This window comes from Chiloscyllium punctatum, chromosome 19, assembly GCF_047496795.1.
Source record: "Chiloscyllium punctatum isolate Juve2018m chromosome 19, sChiPun1.3, whole genome shotgun sequence".
NCBI lineage: Eukaryota > Metazoa > Chordata > Chondrichthyes > Orectolobiformes > Hemiscylliidae > Chiloscyllium > Chiloscyllium punctatum.
The window spans coordinates 50,279,486-50,294,993 of record NC_092757.1 but is presented as its reverse complement, the minus strand read 5'-3'; the positions used below and the strand labels follow the sequence as shown (position 1 = coordinate 50,294,993).

Genomic DNA, 15,508 nt, shown 5'->3' with positions numbered 1-15,508 from the left:
CGTTTTCCTTTTAAAAGTTCCACATACTCATAAATCTAATATATTGGTTTTTTTTTCAATCCAGTGAGCATCAGCTTAAAGATCACAAAAAAAAAGGAAAAGAGTCAAGATGCAGTTCACAGTTACAAACACAGACACAAATGGACTGGATAATCTGCTGTATACCTTCTGCATGCATGCGCCTTCTCTATCACTTTTGGTTTAACAGCATAAAGGCAAAGAACATCTGCATTGATAAATGGCATTTAGCATTTAACCATCCATGAAAACTAAGTTGTATAGATTATTTTAGCTTGCTTCACTCAATTCAGCTCAAGCTATCCATTTTGTTCAATTCCATCCAAAAAGGGCCAATATATTGCGGATCCATTTTGTGTACTTGACTCAGCTCAATTTATTTGAATTGAAAAAACCCTCATTGCTCAGATCTTTGAGTATAGGAGTTGGACATTATGTTACTGTTGTACAAGACATTGGGTGAGGCCTCTTCTGGAAAATCGTGTCCAGGTCTGGTTGCCCTGTTACAGGAAAGATATGATTAAATTGAAGAGGGTTCAGAAAAGGTTTACCAGGATGGTGCTGGGAATCTAAGGTTTGATGATCAAGATAGGCTGGGTCTTTTTTCACTTTAGTGTAGGAGGTTGAGGAATGAGGTTTATAAAATTATGAGTGGCATAGATAAAGTGAATAGCAAGGGCCTTTACCCTAGGGAGGGGGATCCCAAAACTAGGGGCATTAAGGTGAGAGGAGAAAGATTTAAAAAGGACATGAGGGGCAACGTTTTTAAAAAACAGAGTGGTTTGTGTGTGGACTGAACTGCCAGACCAAGTAGTGGATGCGGATACAGTTACATTTAAAAGACATTTGCATAAGTACATAAATAGGAAAGGTTTGGAGGGATATGTGCCAAACATAAGTGGGACTAGTTTGGTTAGGAACATAGTCAGTGTGGACTAGTTGGACTGAAGCGGCTATTTCCATACTATATGGCTACGACTCTAAATAAGGCAAAAGCCACCTTACAAGAAACCAAGGCCGAACAGCACAAAGAGATAAATCTTGCTTTTTTAGGTAATGCCAAGATAGGGCATGAAGAACCTTTTTGCAGGATGAAAGAAAAATCAGGGAATGAAGGATTGTCCCAAAGATTAAAAAAAGGCTTTTGGATTACAGAAGTCTACATTATAAGCAGAACATTAGTTGTAACACTATCGCTTCTAGGATTTTAACTCCTGCCTTAGTTATATCGTGTTCAGATACTAAATGGCATGTAGTACAATTTCACCACAAAGATGAAACTATTAGTTAAACTGTATCATTTCCAATGCTTTGCCATTTCATTACAGTTTGATATTCAATTCGATTCCATACATCTCAAAGACTTTACCCCGTATCAGAAAAGCTCAATTCGTTCGAAATGCAACTCATTTCACGTGGCCCTTTGTACTAAATAACAAAGAATTTTAACTTTTCCTGATGTGAAAGAAGGGGTTTTTTTTGAGAGTGTAGGATTCCATAGTTAAGCACTTCACTCAGTTGGCTACAGCCCTAGAAACATTGCTGGTTTATTCAGCTGCAAATAGCATTACAGCCAAATCCAATCTTGCACTCGTCCAACATTCACATGGAGACCAAGGACAGCGTAAATCAGGCCCATTCCACCAGCACCTACCTAAACAATCTCAGGTGCACCAATGCAAAATACAGCCCCTTCCAATGGCCCAAGTAATAATACACCTAACTCAACACAGACAAGGGAATTGAACTTGGGAGCCTCCTAGCTTGCATTCCTTCCCATAATCCCACAGTTCCCTGTTACTATGAAGTAAATACAGTGGCATATTTCAGAAGTTTGCAGCTGATACAAAAATTGGCTTCCTTCACTTTACAGATTTCTCTGTCATTATCAATAGGCTGCTCAGGTGGCAAATGGAATTTACTCTGGAGAAATGAGAGGTAACTGTGTCATAGCAAGGCAAATGGTGTGATATCGAGAAGCATCGCGGAATCGCACTAAGGCTGGCAAGAAAATTAAATCAGGTAGTTAAGCTGACATGCTAGATACTTTCCTTAGACAAGGCATAAAAGTATCAGAGCACAGCGATTACACTGGAAATTTTGAAAGCACTTAGGCCATAGTTCAAGTACTGTGTACAATTCTGGTTATTATGCAACATTGTTTGACAAGGGAAATTTCTGTCCAAGAGGACATTTTTTTTTTCAAATGCTTAAAGTGTAATTAAAATTGAAGATAAAATAATTGGAAACAACTTAATTTCGATTGTTATTTCTCACGTGAAAATGGTATTAAAATCTGTAATAAATCAAGCAGGTAACAGCTAGTTTGACATGATTCAGATGAAGCGCGCTTGAGGATTATCAGATTAGTGATGATCTAATTGAATGGTAGAGCAGAGTTGATGGGCTGAATGTCCTACTGTTGCTCCTATATGATATGGTCCTATTACTTTGCCAAATCTCTTTAGTATCAATATCCAGGGATCAGACAGAAGCTGCAGAGTACCTTGATCACACTCTGCCTGGAACATATCATGGAATAATGATCACTGAAATACAAATGTCCTTTCAGGTTACAAAGCAAACCCCAGTGTCAGGAGAGCTATAAGATACCACACGATCAACTAGAATTCCTCAGCCTTATGCTGTCACTTTCAGAGGTTACTTTGCCCTGGTTTTTTTTTGAAGAGAGATTATAAGGCAGCCATTTTGAGGTAGCCAGTTAAGATCACTTGAGTAAACAGCTTGGAAGGCTCTGTTTTTTTAGAAACAGCCTGAATGGGTGTAGCCAGCTCTCACATTAGGATTTGTGTTTTGTTTTTTTTTTAGTAGCAATAGAAGCTTTTGGGGTCTGAACAGAGTTGGAAGCTTCAGTGAATGCCTCCTGGATTCTACTCTCCCCGAATCTTTTGTTTTTTTCGTCCTGGATTGGAGAACTGCATGTGAGGATGTTTCTGAATTTGCCTTCTTGCCAAGGGGTGTGTTTATAGGGTATTACTATATTAGAACAGTTAATTACGAATAGTTACTGTATCTATTATTTTGTTAAGTTTTCAAATAGAGTTGTTATTTTAAATTCCTCTTTCTTGGCTATGTAGTGTTTCAAATAAATTGTCTTTTGCTTAATAACGAATAGTTTTACCAGTCTAATTGCATCTGGAACAGACACTTCACTTTTGACTTTAAAAATAAGGAAAACTTTAGGATCCAGGCTACCTCCTTAAAATATTTTGAGGTGGACTGATCTGGTCCATAACACTATGAAGACGGAAACATTACCGAGCTACATAAATGTCAAGCTGGATAGAGAATGTTTTTATCAAACACTTAAATAGGACAAGATAACAAGTGGACATAGGAGTTCCACACTGCAGACAGAGAGTAAGATATCAGAACTTTTATTTCAAAAACAAAAAAAGCTTCAGTGTTAAACATGGTGGTGAACTCAGAACATTAAACTCATTTAAGGAACAGTGGAACACTGATCAGGAGGTAACATGATTGGTCAAAAGATTTGGGTTAGCCTCTTCGGAATGATCCTGGTCACAGTCATAAGCAATCCAAGAATATGTTCACACAGTCTAAATACTCAATCGTACATGAGAGTTACCCAGAGATTTGACAACATGTTCTCATTACCAGAGTTGCTTATCGATGCAATGTATGTGTATTTTTACATTTTTCAACAGAGTCTGAGGAACATCAGTGAGATAAAGTTCTTACGAATCGATTGCAGTAAAAATAAACTGACATTTTCTTCACTCAATCTCACTTCTCTCCTCACAAGATTAAAGAATAAGTACATGCTGTCCTTTTCAGAAAAACAATCATCTTGGTTTCGGCATAGCCTTTCTTCACAATTCCAAAAATTCATTAATTTTACAGCTTCCAACTCTAGGGCCCAGACCAATATCTTACAACCTCAAATCTAAAACTGGCTTCAATGACTCTTTTCATCCCATCTTCTCAGAGCAAACACAGGATTGGCAAGTACTTGCCCATTCAGGAATTTGGCAGCAGCCTTGTCAAGCTCTCTCTTTGCCTGAGGTTATTTTCTCTGCAGCCTCATCACCCAAGGAGTACATGAATAGAAACATGGTTTAGGCATTCACCAGCACATTTATCCAACACAGATAAAAACAATGACTGCAGATGCTGAAAACCAAATACTGGATTAGTGGTGCTGGAAGAGCACAGCAGTTCAGGCAGCATCCAACGAGCTGCTCGTTGGATGCTGCCTGAACTGCTGTACTCTTCCAGCACCACTAATCCAGCATTGATCCAACACACCCTGGTTGGGATTCTTCATCCGACTCCAAACACTCATCTCCCAGGTTCGGAGGACTACGAATTTAATCATTCACAAAGTACATTTAACCTAACAGTGGCAATTTCAAGAAATTGCAATCTCGGCTCGCACAGAGATATAACAATGCTGTGAAATGCCATGTGATCAGACATCCAAAGGGTTTCTACAATCCATCAAACATGTGCTGGTCAAAAATCTGGCAGCATCCAGCAAAACCTCCCAAGCACAAATGTTGTTTTGGTATAAATACAGGCATTATCTCAGCAAAATCCTACCTGGGTTGCCAGACTGAGGACCTGCTGGACCAGCTCCTGAGTATCGGTTGGCTTCTTCAAGAACAATTTCACAATTGCCGTAAGCAGGGTCAATTGCACCTGTCAGAGGGAAATCACAAAAATTCTTATTCCTCTTAAATGTCAAATTGTTCAGCTTGCTTGATAGGTAAGTGTGCCAAGGCATGGAATTTATTGCAGGCTATTACAAGGAAAGGCCCAAGTATTCCTTAGCCTTTTCATGTTAACTCCCTTAAACCACGAAACCCTGCGTTTCACATCCTTGTTATTCACTTCTGATTTTCATGTTTTGCAATTGTCAGTGTCAAGTCTTCAATGCTAATAAATTACTTTAACAAAATTCAGCCCATCGTTTTAATTCATGATCAGGTTTTGCTCCGCATCCTTTCTTTCTATAACCCTCTACCACCTGCTTTCCACAAATTACCTGGCTAAGGCAGAAGCAGGTGACCCAAATTCAGAGGGGCAAATTTAAGAGCATTTATTCATCAGTATTTCTTCCCTGGAGCTCCGCTTTCTTCAATCACTCCCAAGTCAGGAAGGTCGTGGAATGAATCACAGGGAGATTATTCTCATTCACTGAGCAGGTCCATTGGCCCTACCTGGGTACTTTCATCATGGAAGCCATCCAGAAAGCTTTCTAACAATTCATCAGCATTGTCAATCCGCTCTGCGTATTCACCCACAATCCAGATCATGGCTGCCCGTGCATCTGGTTCATCAAGAGAATCTAAATTTTCACACAAGGTTGCAATGATGCTCTCATACCTGGCAAGTCAAAGTCACCACATTAATTACATCAACATAATATTAAATACCAAAGACTCTATCTTCACTGACACTGCCAATTAAGTTTGTTTAAAGTTCAAAATATATTACGTTGACATTCTTTCTTAGCTTCTTTTTAGTAAATGGAGGACACATTTTAATTCTTGGCACATCAGTGTTATGGTCTGTTTTAGCCATTTCATAACATGGAGATGCCAGTGTTGGATTGGGGTGGACAAAGCCAGAAGTCACATGACACCAGGTCACCTCACCTGATGAAGAAGCAGCGCTCCGAAAGCTTGTGATTTCAAATTAAATCCGTTGGACAATCTAGTGTCGTGAGACTTCTGGCTTTACTCACTTCAGTTTCCAGTCAGGGACAAGGTTTGCTGTCACTACAATATATTCTTAATCACTATAGATTTGCTTTGATTACTCCACTTGTGGCTTGCGATTAATTCCCTGATTATTTCAAATAGCATCTATGTAACAATTCTATTCTCCAAATTTGTCATAGCTATCCATGAAGAAAACAGATCTGAGTACTTTGAATAAATTAGAACTACACTGTATAGGATAATGTGCAACTGCTATTCCTGTTTTTCTCACTTATTACACTGACTTTGATCCAATTATGCACATAAATGTAAATTCCTTTTCAGTCAGGAGAGGGAAAAGGAATAGGCAGACAGTGCAGGGAGCCCCTGTGGCTGTTCCCCTCAATAAGTACAAAACAACCTCGTTTATCCAACAAGACGGGTAGGGGCTACTTTGTTCGGATAACTGATCATTCAGATAATATATCTGCTGTAATTAATGAGTGCTGGATATCCAAACATGCCTTGGTTATCTGGCAATGCATGCCATAATGCCGTTTAGCTCAATGCTGAGTTGCCTAATGCTGTCTAGTGACCTTGTGATCTTGCTCGGATTATCCGAAAGTCGGATAATTGACGTATGGATAATTGAAGTTGCACTGTAGACCGTTTTGGATAACAGGGGGTGGGGGGAACCATTAGGAACCTTTTTTCCACGGTGAAAATGTCGATCACAAGGCGGCATCATTTTAAGGTAGCTGGAAGAAGGTTATGGGGAGATGTCAGAGGTACGTTCTTTGCTCAGAGTGGTGGGTGCGTGGAATGTACTGCCAACTGTGGTAGTAGAGTCAGATACATTAGGGATATTTAAGCAACTCTTGGATAGGCACATGGAAGTTAGTAAAATGAAAGTTATGTAAGTTAGTCTGACCTTAGAGTCGGATAGAAGGCCGGTACAACATCGAGGGCCAAAGGGCCTGTACTGCGCTGTACTGTTCCATGATCAACATTGTATGTAAATGAGAATGTTGAATATTTCTTAGAAGTGCAAAAAGTTAATTAGAAGCAGATGGTTCCTGCACAACTTTTTTCTACTGCTTCCTGAACTATTTGGATACCACTTGCCTTGTTGATAAAGTGGCATTTTCATATAAGGTCTTAATTTTTGAATTTTTAAATAAAAACATTTTTTCTATTTTGGTGCTTGGCAGAGCCTTACATTTACCTTTTACATTTAACAATGGAAGCAGTGTCTTGGTTTTCCTACCCTTCTTTCTTTGGTAATGTGGTTTGTTTAATAGCTGTTTGCCCTGACCACCTTCAAATATGTCAATTCCAATTGTTTTCTGTTACTCTTCCCCTCCTGAAACAGATATGACAGCTCTTGAGACAGGGTAAAAGAGATTACCAGAATAATTCGAAGGATAAGGAATTTTAGCTGCAAGGTTAGTTTGGAGAAGCTGCGGTTGTTCTCCTTTGAACAAAGGAGAATGGTGGAAGGCTTGGTAGATTATGGTATAGGTAATATACCATATAGATAAAATAGAGAAAAACAGCTGCGCCATTAACAGAAACCATGAAGAGGAGAAACACATTTGGGCAAGAGATTCGGGAAAACATAGGAAAGTAGGAATTAGGAGCGGGAATAGGCAATTCAGCACTTTGAGTCCTCTCTGCCATTTAACATGATCATGGCTGATCTTAACCTGGTCGGAAATCCACTTTCCTGTCTGCTCCTCATGGCTCTTTATCTCAGTTTTCATCAGAAACTTAGCTATTTTGTTCTTGAATCTGTTTGTTGATTCTGCCTCCACTTCAGTTTGGGGCAGAGAGCTCCATAGGTTTACAACCCTTTGAGAGAAATAATTTCACCTCATCTCTGTTTTGAACCGACGTCCTCTCCACATCTATGCCCTTTTGTTCAATGTTCATCTTATCAATGCCCTTGAGCATTTTACATACTTCAATCAGATGCCGCCTCTTTCCTCTAAACTCCAGCAAATACAAACCTAAAATAATCAACTACCCCTCAAACGACAGCCTGCAGAAGCTCCTCTGCACTGCCTCCAGTGCCAGCACATTCTTTTTCAAGACAGACGACCAGAACTGGACACAATATTCAAGCGTGGTCTCATCAACCCTTTATATAATTGTAACAAGACTTCTTTACTTTTATAACCCAATCCTTTTGCAATAAATGCCAGATTCCTTTCTTATTATATACTGCACCTGCACACCCACTTTCTGCGATTCATGCAAAAAGACATACAGATCCCTCTGCGCTGACACACTTCGAACCTGCTTCCCATTTAACAATTTTCCCTTTTGTTGTTCCAACTAAAATGGACAACCTCACAGTTATCCTCATTCAATTCTATCTGACCCATTCTCCTAGTTTAGCAACATCCATCTGTAAAGTCTTTATCGCAACACCACAACCTGCTTTCCGACCGATTTTATTATCATCTTGAACTTTGTTATGTTCCACTCTGTCCCTGCTTGCAGATCATTTCTACAGATTGCAAAGAGTTGAGGTCAGAGAACTGAATCCTGTGGCATCCCACGAGTTACAGTCCGCCATCCAGGGAAGGACCTATTCATCCTGACCCTCTGCTTTCAGCTTGAAAAAACATGGAAAACAAAATCTCATGTTAAGTGATAATGGCCTTGCACTTAACACCTACTAGCGTGGTGAAAATTAAGCAGATCAATGATTTCAATAGAAATTTGGTGGGCACTTGAGCAAAATAAACTGCAGGAACAACGGCAATAGACCAAGAGAGCTGGATTGGTTAACAAAGGGCTAGCAAGGAGTCAATGTGCTAAATGGCCTTTTTCTATGTTACGATGGCTACGACCATATGAAACAACCAGATTACATTGGTTCATTGACACAGAGGTCAGATTGACAGCACAGAGCACTGCCAAGTAAACTGCCAAGTCTCTTAGGCAGCACCTAGAAAAGAACTTTCACACTGTACTCCATAATATTTCCACACGTGATCTACTTTCCTACTTACTTGTTGGGATATTTGCGGAAGATATCCCTTATGACCACAATCGCCTCCTGGACGACATAATTCACTTTTGTCTGGATGAGATCAAGCAGAGTGCTCACACAGCGTTCAGCAGATTGCTGCAATAGAGCAAATCGCATATCAGAGCTAATATTTTCAAAAAAATGAATCCAATCAATTCCATAATTCCAGACGGCCATGAACATGCAACAGGAAGTCAAATAAATAACGTTTAAAAAGTGCAGGTTTAGAAAATGGCAAGAAAAATAGCTTAAAATAATTAGCTTCCCTTTCATTGTCCTCCAAAACATCTACAAACAGGGTCAAATTTTCAGAAACAAATTGTGCACGCAAGATGGGAATAGGTAAAATCAGAATAAGGGCTGCTGTGATGACCATTCTCAGATCAGTGAGGCTATAAAAGCCCATTGGTACGAGAATGTGTTGGAACCTTACAGAAAGAACAAGCAACAAAGAAATTTTACAAAAGCTGAAGTTAATTGGCCTCCAATTGTGCTAAGTTGGAGGTCAGGTAATGGCCGAGTGGCATCACTGCTGGACAGTTAATTCAGACTCCCAGTTAATGTTCTAGGGACCTGGTTCGAATCCCACCACGGGGCAGATGGTGAAGCTGGAATTCAATAAAACAAAAAAATCTGAATTAAGAGTCTAATGATGATCATGAATCAGCCATTATTGATCGTTGGAATGACCCATTTGGTTCCCTGATATCATTTCGGGAAGGTAACTGCCATCCTTACCTGGTCTGGCCTACATGTGACTTCAGACCCACAGCAATGTGGGTGACTTTCAACTGCGCTCAATACAATTAGGAATGGGCAATAAATGCTACCCTAGCTCGTGACGTCCTCATCCCGGGAGTGATAAAGAAAGAAACCTACCAGTGAATATCAGTCATTCAGAACTCACGGTGCAGAGTTTTAGTACTTTACTTTAATGGCTGTTTTCTGTTAAGATGGCTTATTTTGGCAAGATAATTTATATTGCTTCATTTGCTAAGAATTTGTAAAAATCAGTAATGTCATTAGCTCTCAACATTTAAATGAATACATTAGCATTCCTGATAAAGGCATCAAAGCCAAACCCCTTCACCCCAAAAGCACTGTTCTTTGTTTTATTAAAATGCAAGTAGTGAAATAATCTGCAATATCTATATGGCATTCAGAGTGTACTGCAGTTCGGTTCGGTTTCTTTGTCCCCAGTGCTTGTGGTTCAGAAAACAATTTAAACACAGAAGGCTGAGGAGTGACCTTACAGAGATTTATAAAATCATGAAGGGCACAGATATGATGAATAGCCACGGTCTTTTCCCCAGGGTTGAGGAGTCCAAAACTAGTGGACATAGGTTTAAGATAAGAGGAGAAAGATTTTAAAAAGACCTGCGGGGCAACACTGTCGCACAGAGGGTGGTACGTGTATGGAATAAGCTATCGAGGAAAGTGATAGCAGCGAGTACAATTAAACATTCAAAAGACATTTGGACAGGTACATGGATAGGAAAGGTTTAGAGGGACATGGGCAAAACACAGGCAAATGGGACTAGTTCAGTTTTGGAAACTTGGTCAATATGTATAAGTTGGGCCAAAGAGCATGTTTCTATGCTGTATGACGGTGTTAATTAAATTGGTGAAGTTGATTTACAAGCATGTTACCAGGACTGGAGCTTTTGAGTTAGAAGAGGAGGCTGGATTGTAGATTTTTTTTGCACTGGAGTTTAGGAGATTGAGGAGTGACCTTTCAGAGGTTTATAAAATAGATGAATAGTAAAAAGTTGATTCCCTAGAGTAGGGGAGTCAAAAATTAGGGGGCATATTTTTAAGGTGAGAGGAGAAAGATTTAAAAGACCATAAGACATAGGGGTGGAAGTAAGGCCATTCGGCCCATCGAGTCCACTCCACCATTCAATCATGGCTGATGCGCATTTCAGCTCCACTTGCCAGCGTTCTCCCCGTAGCCCTTAATTCCTCTAGACAACAAGAACCTATCAATCTCGGCCTTGAAGACATTTAGCGTCCCGGCTTCCACTGCACTCCGTGGCAATGAATTCCACAGGCCCACCACTCTCTGGCTGAAGAAATGTCTCCGCATTTCCGTTCTGAAATGACCCCCTCTAATTCTAAGGCTGTGTCCACGGGTCCTAGTCTCCTCGCCTAACAGAAACAATTTTCTAGCATCCACCTTTTCAAAGCCATGTATTATTTTGTACGTCTCTATTAGATCTCCCCTTAATCTTCTAAACTCCAACGAATACAATCCCAGTATCCTCAGCCGTTCCTCATATGCTAGACCTGTCATTCCAGGGATCATCCGTGTGAATCTCCGCTGGACACGTTCCAGTGCCAGTATGTCCTTCCTGAGGTGTGGGGACCAAAACTGGACACAGTACTCCAAATGGGGCCTAACCAGAGCTTTATAAAGTCTTAGTAGTACATCTCTGCTTTTATATTCCAACCCTCTTGAGATAAGAGACAACATTGCATTCGCTTTCTTAATCACAGACTCAACCTGCATGTTTACCTTTAGAGAATCCTCGACTAGCACTCCCAGATCCCTTTGTGCTTTGGCTTTATTAAGTTTCTCACCATTTAGAAAGTAGTCCATTCCTATATTCTTTTTGCCAAAGTGCAAGACCTCGCACTTGCTCACGTTAAATTCCATCAGCCATTTCCTGGACCACTCTCCCAACCTGTCTAGATCCTTCTGTAGCCTCCCCACTTCCTCAGTACTACCTGCCTGTCTACCTAACTTTGTATCATCGGCAAACTTCGCTAGAATGCCCCCGGTTCCCTCATCCAAATCATTAATATATAATGCGAACAGCTGTGGCCCCAGCACCGAACCCTGCAGGACACCGCTCGTCACCGGCTGCCATTCTGAAAAAGAACCTTTTATCCCAACTCTCTGCCTTCTGTTAGATAGCCAATCCTCAATCCATCCCAGCAGCTCACCTCGAACACCATGGGCCCTCACCTTGCTCAGCAGTCTCCCGTGTGGCACCTTATCAAAGGCCTTTTGAAAGTCCAGATAGACCAGAGGAGCAGGTTTTTCACACAGAAAGTGGTTCATGTGGACTGAACTGCCAGAAGAAATGGCAGATGCAGGTACAGTTACAACATTTAAAAGACATTTGGACAGGAACATAAATAGGAAAGGTTTAGAGGGAAATGGGTCAAATGCAGGCGAATCGGAAATAATTTAGTTTTGGAAAACTGGTCAGCATGGATAAGTTGGACTGAAGGGTCTGTTTCCATGCTGTATGGAACAAAGAAAAAAACTGAATAAATCTAAAATTTCTCACCTCAAGGGGATTAAGAAACATTTTTTTAGATTGCCCAACTTGAAAGTGGATCAAATCCTGTAACAATCTCCCCAGTATGACTCGGTGTGTCCCTTCACCCCAAAGACTGTAGCAGTTCACACTGCCTTCTCTAAGCCAATTACAGATACGCAAGAAATGCTGAATGCCCACACCCATAAAAATATAAAAACTGTTTGGCAACATTGCAACCATGGTTCTTATTCAGCACCAGAGTTTTTCCACAGCATTAAGCTTACCTCAACTTTGATGGCACAGCGACCAATGGCACGAACTGCTTTCCGCACAAAGTCAACATCAACTTCGGTGGCATATTCCTTCAGCTCTGCCAGGACCTGAGGGCAAAAAAAAGGACCTTCTTATAACTAAACAACATCCAATTCTTTTCAACTGAAACTGCAGCCAAACATAAAACTTGACATTTCCCTCACTCCACATACTCTTCTAGATCACGAGGTTTCCACAGCAATTAACAAGTTTTCCTGAAGGGCAGCAAAACAGCAGCTAACATTGATTCAAATTGTGCTGTTGTAAAAGTGGGAAAACTGCTAGTGTTCACTCTCACTACAACTGCAAAACTGACAGCAACTTCTGCACTCACGCAGTTAAACAGAGAAATCCAGAATTTCATGTCAGTGCTTCCCCACTGGTTGGGTCCTTGCAATGGAAATCTTTAGAAATCACCATGTGATGTGAATTTCCACTTATAACGCTATTAATCTGACTGTAAAAACACATGAAAGACATCTGCCACGGCGAATGAGGTAAAACTAGGCTTTAATTGCATACTAAGCCGTTATTGTTGAACCAATTCTCTGGTCCTGAAAAACTGACCTTGCCATTGTTAAAAATGATGCAGATTTTTAAAATAAATTTGAGGCATATGAAATTTAAATTTCTACCCTTACTATACATATATTCTATAAACTGATTAAAACACAGACGGCAACCATTGCTTTTGTCTTCCTGGTAAGCTATCTGGGAGAGGTCTCTGCTGTTAGCAATTTAAGCAGTGGTTAAGAAAGAAAAGCAACACCTCTACTTCCTCAGGAGGCTAAGGAAATACAGCGTGGCCATAAAGACACTTACAAAGTTTTATTGATGCACCACAGAGAGCATCCTATCTGGATATATCACAGCGCAGCATGGCAACTGCTGTTCCCAAGACCTAAATCCATCACACAAACCAGCCTCCCATCCACTGACTCCATCATACTTCCTGCTGCCTCGGGAAAGCAACCAACATCATCAAAGACATCTCTCACACCAGTTTAACTCACTTCCGTCAGGCAGACGATATAAGAGTTTCTAAGCACATACAAACCAATTCAAGAACAGCTTCTTTCCCGCTGTTACCAGATTTTTGAATGGACCACCTTAATGTTAATGTTGATCGCTCTCTACATTTTCTCAGCAGCTGTAACAGTGTATCCTGCACTCTGTTCTGTTATCCTGATTCACCTGGATGGTAAGATCTGCCTGTAAAGCACCTAAGACAAAACTTTTCACTTTACCTCCGTACACGTGACAATAATAAATCAAATCTAAATTATTTAGGGCATCACTGCTACTGTATGTCTAAAGGGAACTCTGAAATTAAATTAATGCTAGTACTCACCAGCTGCTTGTAGTAAGGTTTCTTCCAGGTTGGCAGCAAGTGCTATCATTCATTACTGGCTGCAAAACCCAGGCACCCAATCTTTCAAAGACTGCTATAGCAATCCTAAAATAACCAGTGCTAGGTTGCAGCACAACTTTGGTGAGAAGGAGTTTTCATTCATTCATTCGGGTTTTCAAGACTAATTTCTAAGCTCCAATCTTCCTTCCTCATCCATGCACTGGCCTGTGTGTGTGTGGGACCAAGCTCACAACTAGTAACTCTTTTCTCTCCACATCTGCTGCCAGACATGCTGAGTTTCTCCTGCAACTTCTGTTTTGCTTTCAGATTTCTAACATCTGCAATTCTATAATAAACTAACCTGCCCACATCAAAAATCCTTCAATGACGTTAGGAAGGATGTTATGAAACGTGAAAGGGTTCAGAAAAGATTTACAAGGATGTTGCCAGGGTTGGAGGATTGGAGCTACATGGAGAGACCTGAATAGGCTGGGGCTGTTTTTCCTGGAGCATCAGAGGCTGACAGGTGAACTTATTGAGGTTTATAAAATCATGAGGGACATAGATAGTGTAAACAGATAAGGTGTTTTACCTGGGGTGGGGAGTCTAGAACTAGAGGGCATAGGCTTAGGGTGAGAGGGGAAAGATTTGAAAGGAATCTCAGGGGCAACTTGCTCACACACAAGAGTGGTGCGTGTATGGAATGAGCTGCCAGAGGAAGTGGTGGAGGCTGGTACAATTATAACATTCTAGAGTCATCAGGATCATTATATGAATAGGAAGGGTTTCGAGAGATATGGACCAAGTGCTGGAATATGGGACTAGATTAATTTAGGCTATCTGGTCAGCTTGGACAAGTTGGGCCAAAGGGTCTGTTTCTGTACAGCTCTATGACTCGGACAACTAGCTACTCAGTCTACTTAATAACTTTTGAGCTCATTCTGCATAAACTGGGGAACGGCCAAACAAATATGGGTAACAAATCAAAAGCACAGATGTGACCATTTGAACTGCTCTATTCAATTGCTGTGATTTCAATAATTTCCTGGATAGAGAACACATCTTAGAGGCAAACCTATAATGAGGTGACAGTATCAGAGGCAACAAAATCCTGATTGGGATGCAATTCCATTGAGTACATCTGAAGACAGCAATGTAACTGGCATCACTAAGAGAGGCATATTAAAAGTAACTGTTTATGCACTAATCTTGAAAGAATGAACAAACCTGCTTTGATATAGAGCCTTGTAGATTTTCATAAAGTGCTCTGCAGCTAAGTAATTCCTGTCCAGTCACTGCCCTCTTTTTAAAGAAAATTACAGCCAAAGTGTGCACAAAGTCCCATAAACAATGAGATAATAGCTATATAATGTATTTTCATCTCGGTTGAGGGAAGAATATTAGTCAAAGTGACAAGAGAACACTCAGTTCTTCATCGAGTAATATAATGGGATCTATAATGCCCACATAAATAGGCAATGACCCAATTTAACCTATCATCCAATAATGAAATATTCCTTAAGTATTTATGGGGATATCGAGCTGGATTCTGTGAAGTCCCTCGAGTGGGTTTTTTGCCTCGGTGTTAAATCTATTATCGCTAAATGAAGGTTAAGACTTGCTCGACAGCACATCTTCCAGTTCAAAGCTGACCATTACATTAATAAACAGGCACAGGTACTAACATCTGAACTATATGAACAGGGTCACATTCCACAACCGCTTGCAAAAGAATCTTACATGGCTTCTAAGTACAGACGTACTTGCCAAAATGACAATATATATTTGCATAGAGCCTTTAATATAATAACCAAGTTTCCTAAACTTCCAC

At 40.4% G+C, this 15,508-nt stretch overlaps 1 protein-coding gene across 2 annotated transcripts in view; it reads right to left on the bottom strand.

Moving 5' to 3' along the window:
* Positions 1-15,508, bottom strand: part of ap2b1 (adaptor related protein complex 2 subunit beta 1) — a 310,350-nt gene that overhangs the window by 198,113 nt on the left and 96,729 nt on the right. For both annotated transcript variants that reach the window (XM_072589357.1, XM_072589358.1), the window contains exons 9-12: positions 12,299-12,394; positions 8,726-8,841; positions 5,223-5,388; positions 4,603-4,701 (exon numbers count right to left, since the gene is read on the bottom strand). In XM_072589357.1, coding sequence (XP_072445458.1) covers positions 4,603-4,701; positions 5,223-5,388; positions 8,726-8,841; positions 12,299-12,394 — 477 coding nt within the window. The remainder of the gene's footprint in view (positions 1-4,602; positions 4,702-5,222; positions 5,389-8,725; positions 8,842-12,298; positions 12,395-15,508) is intronic.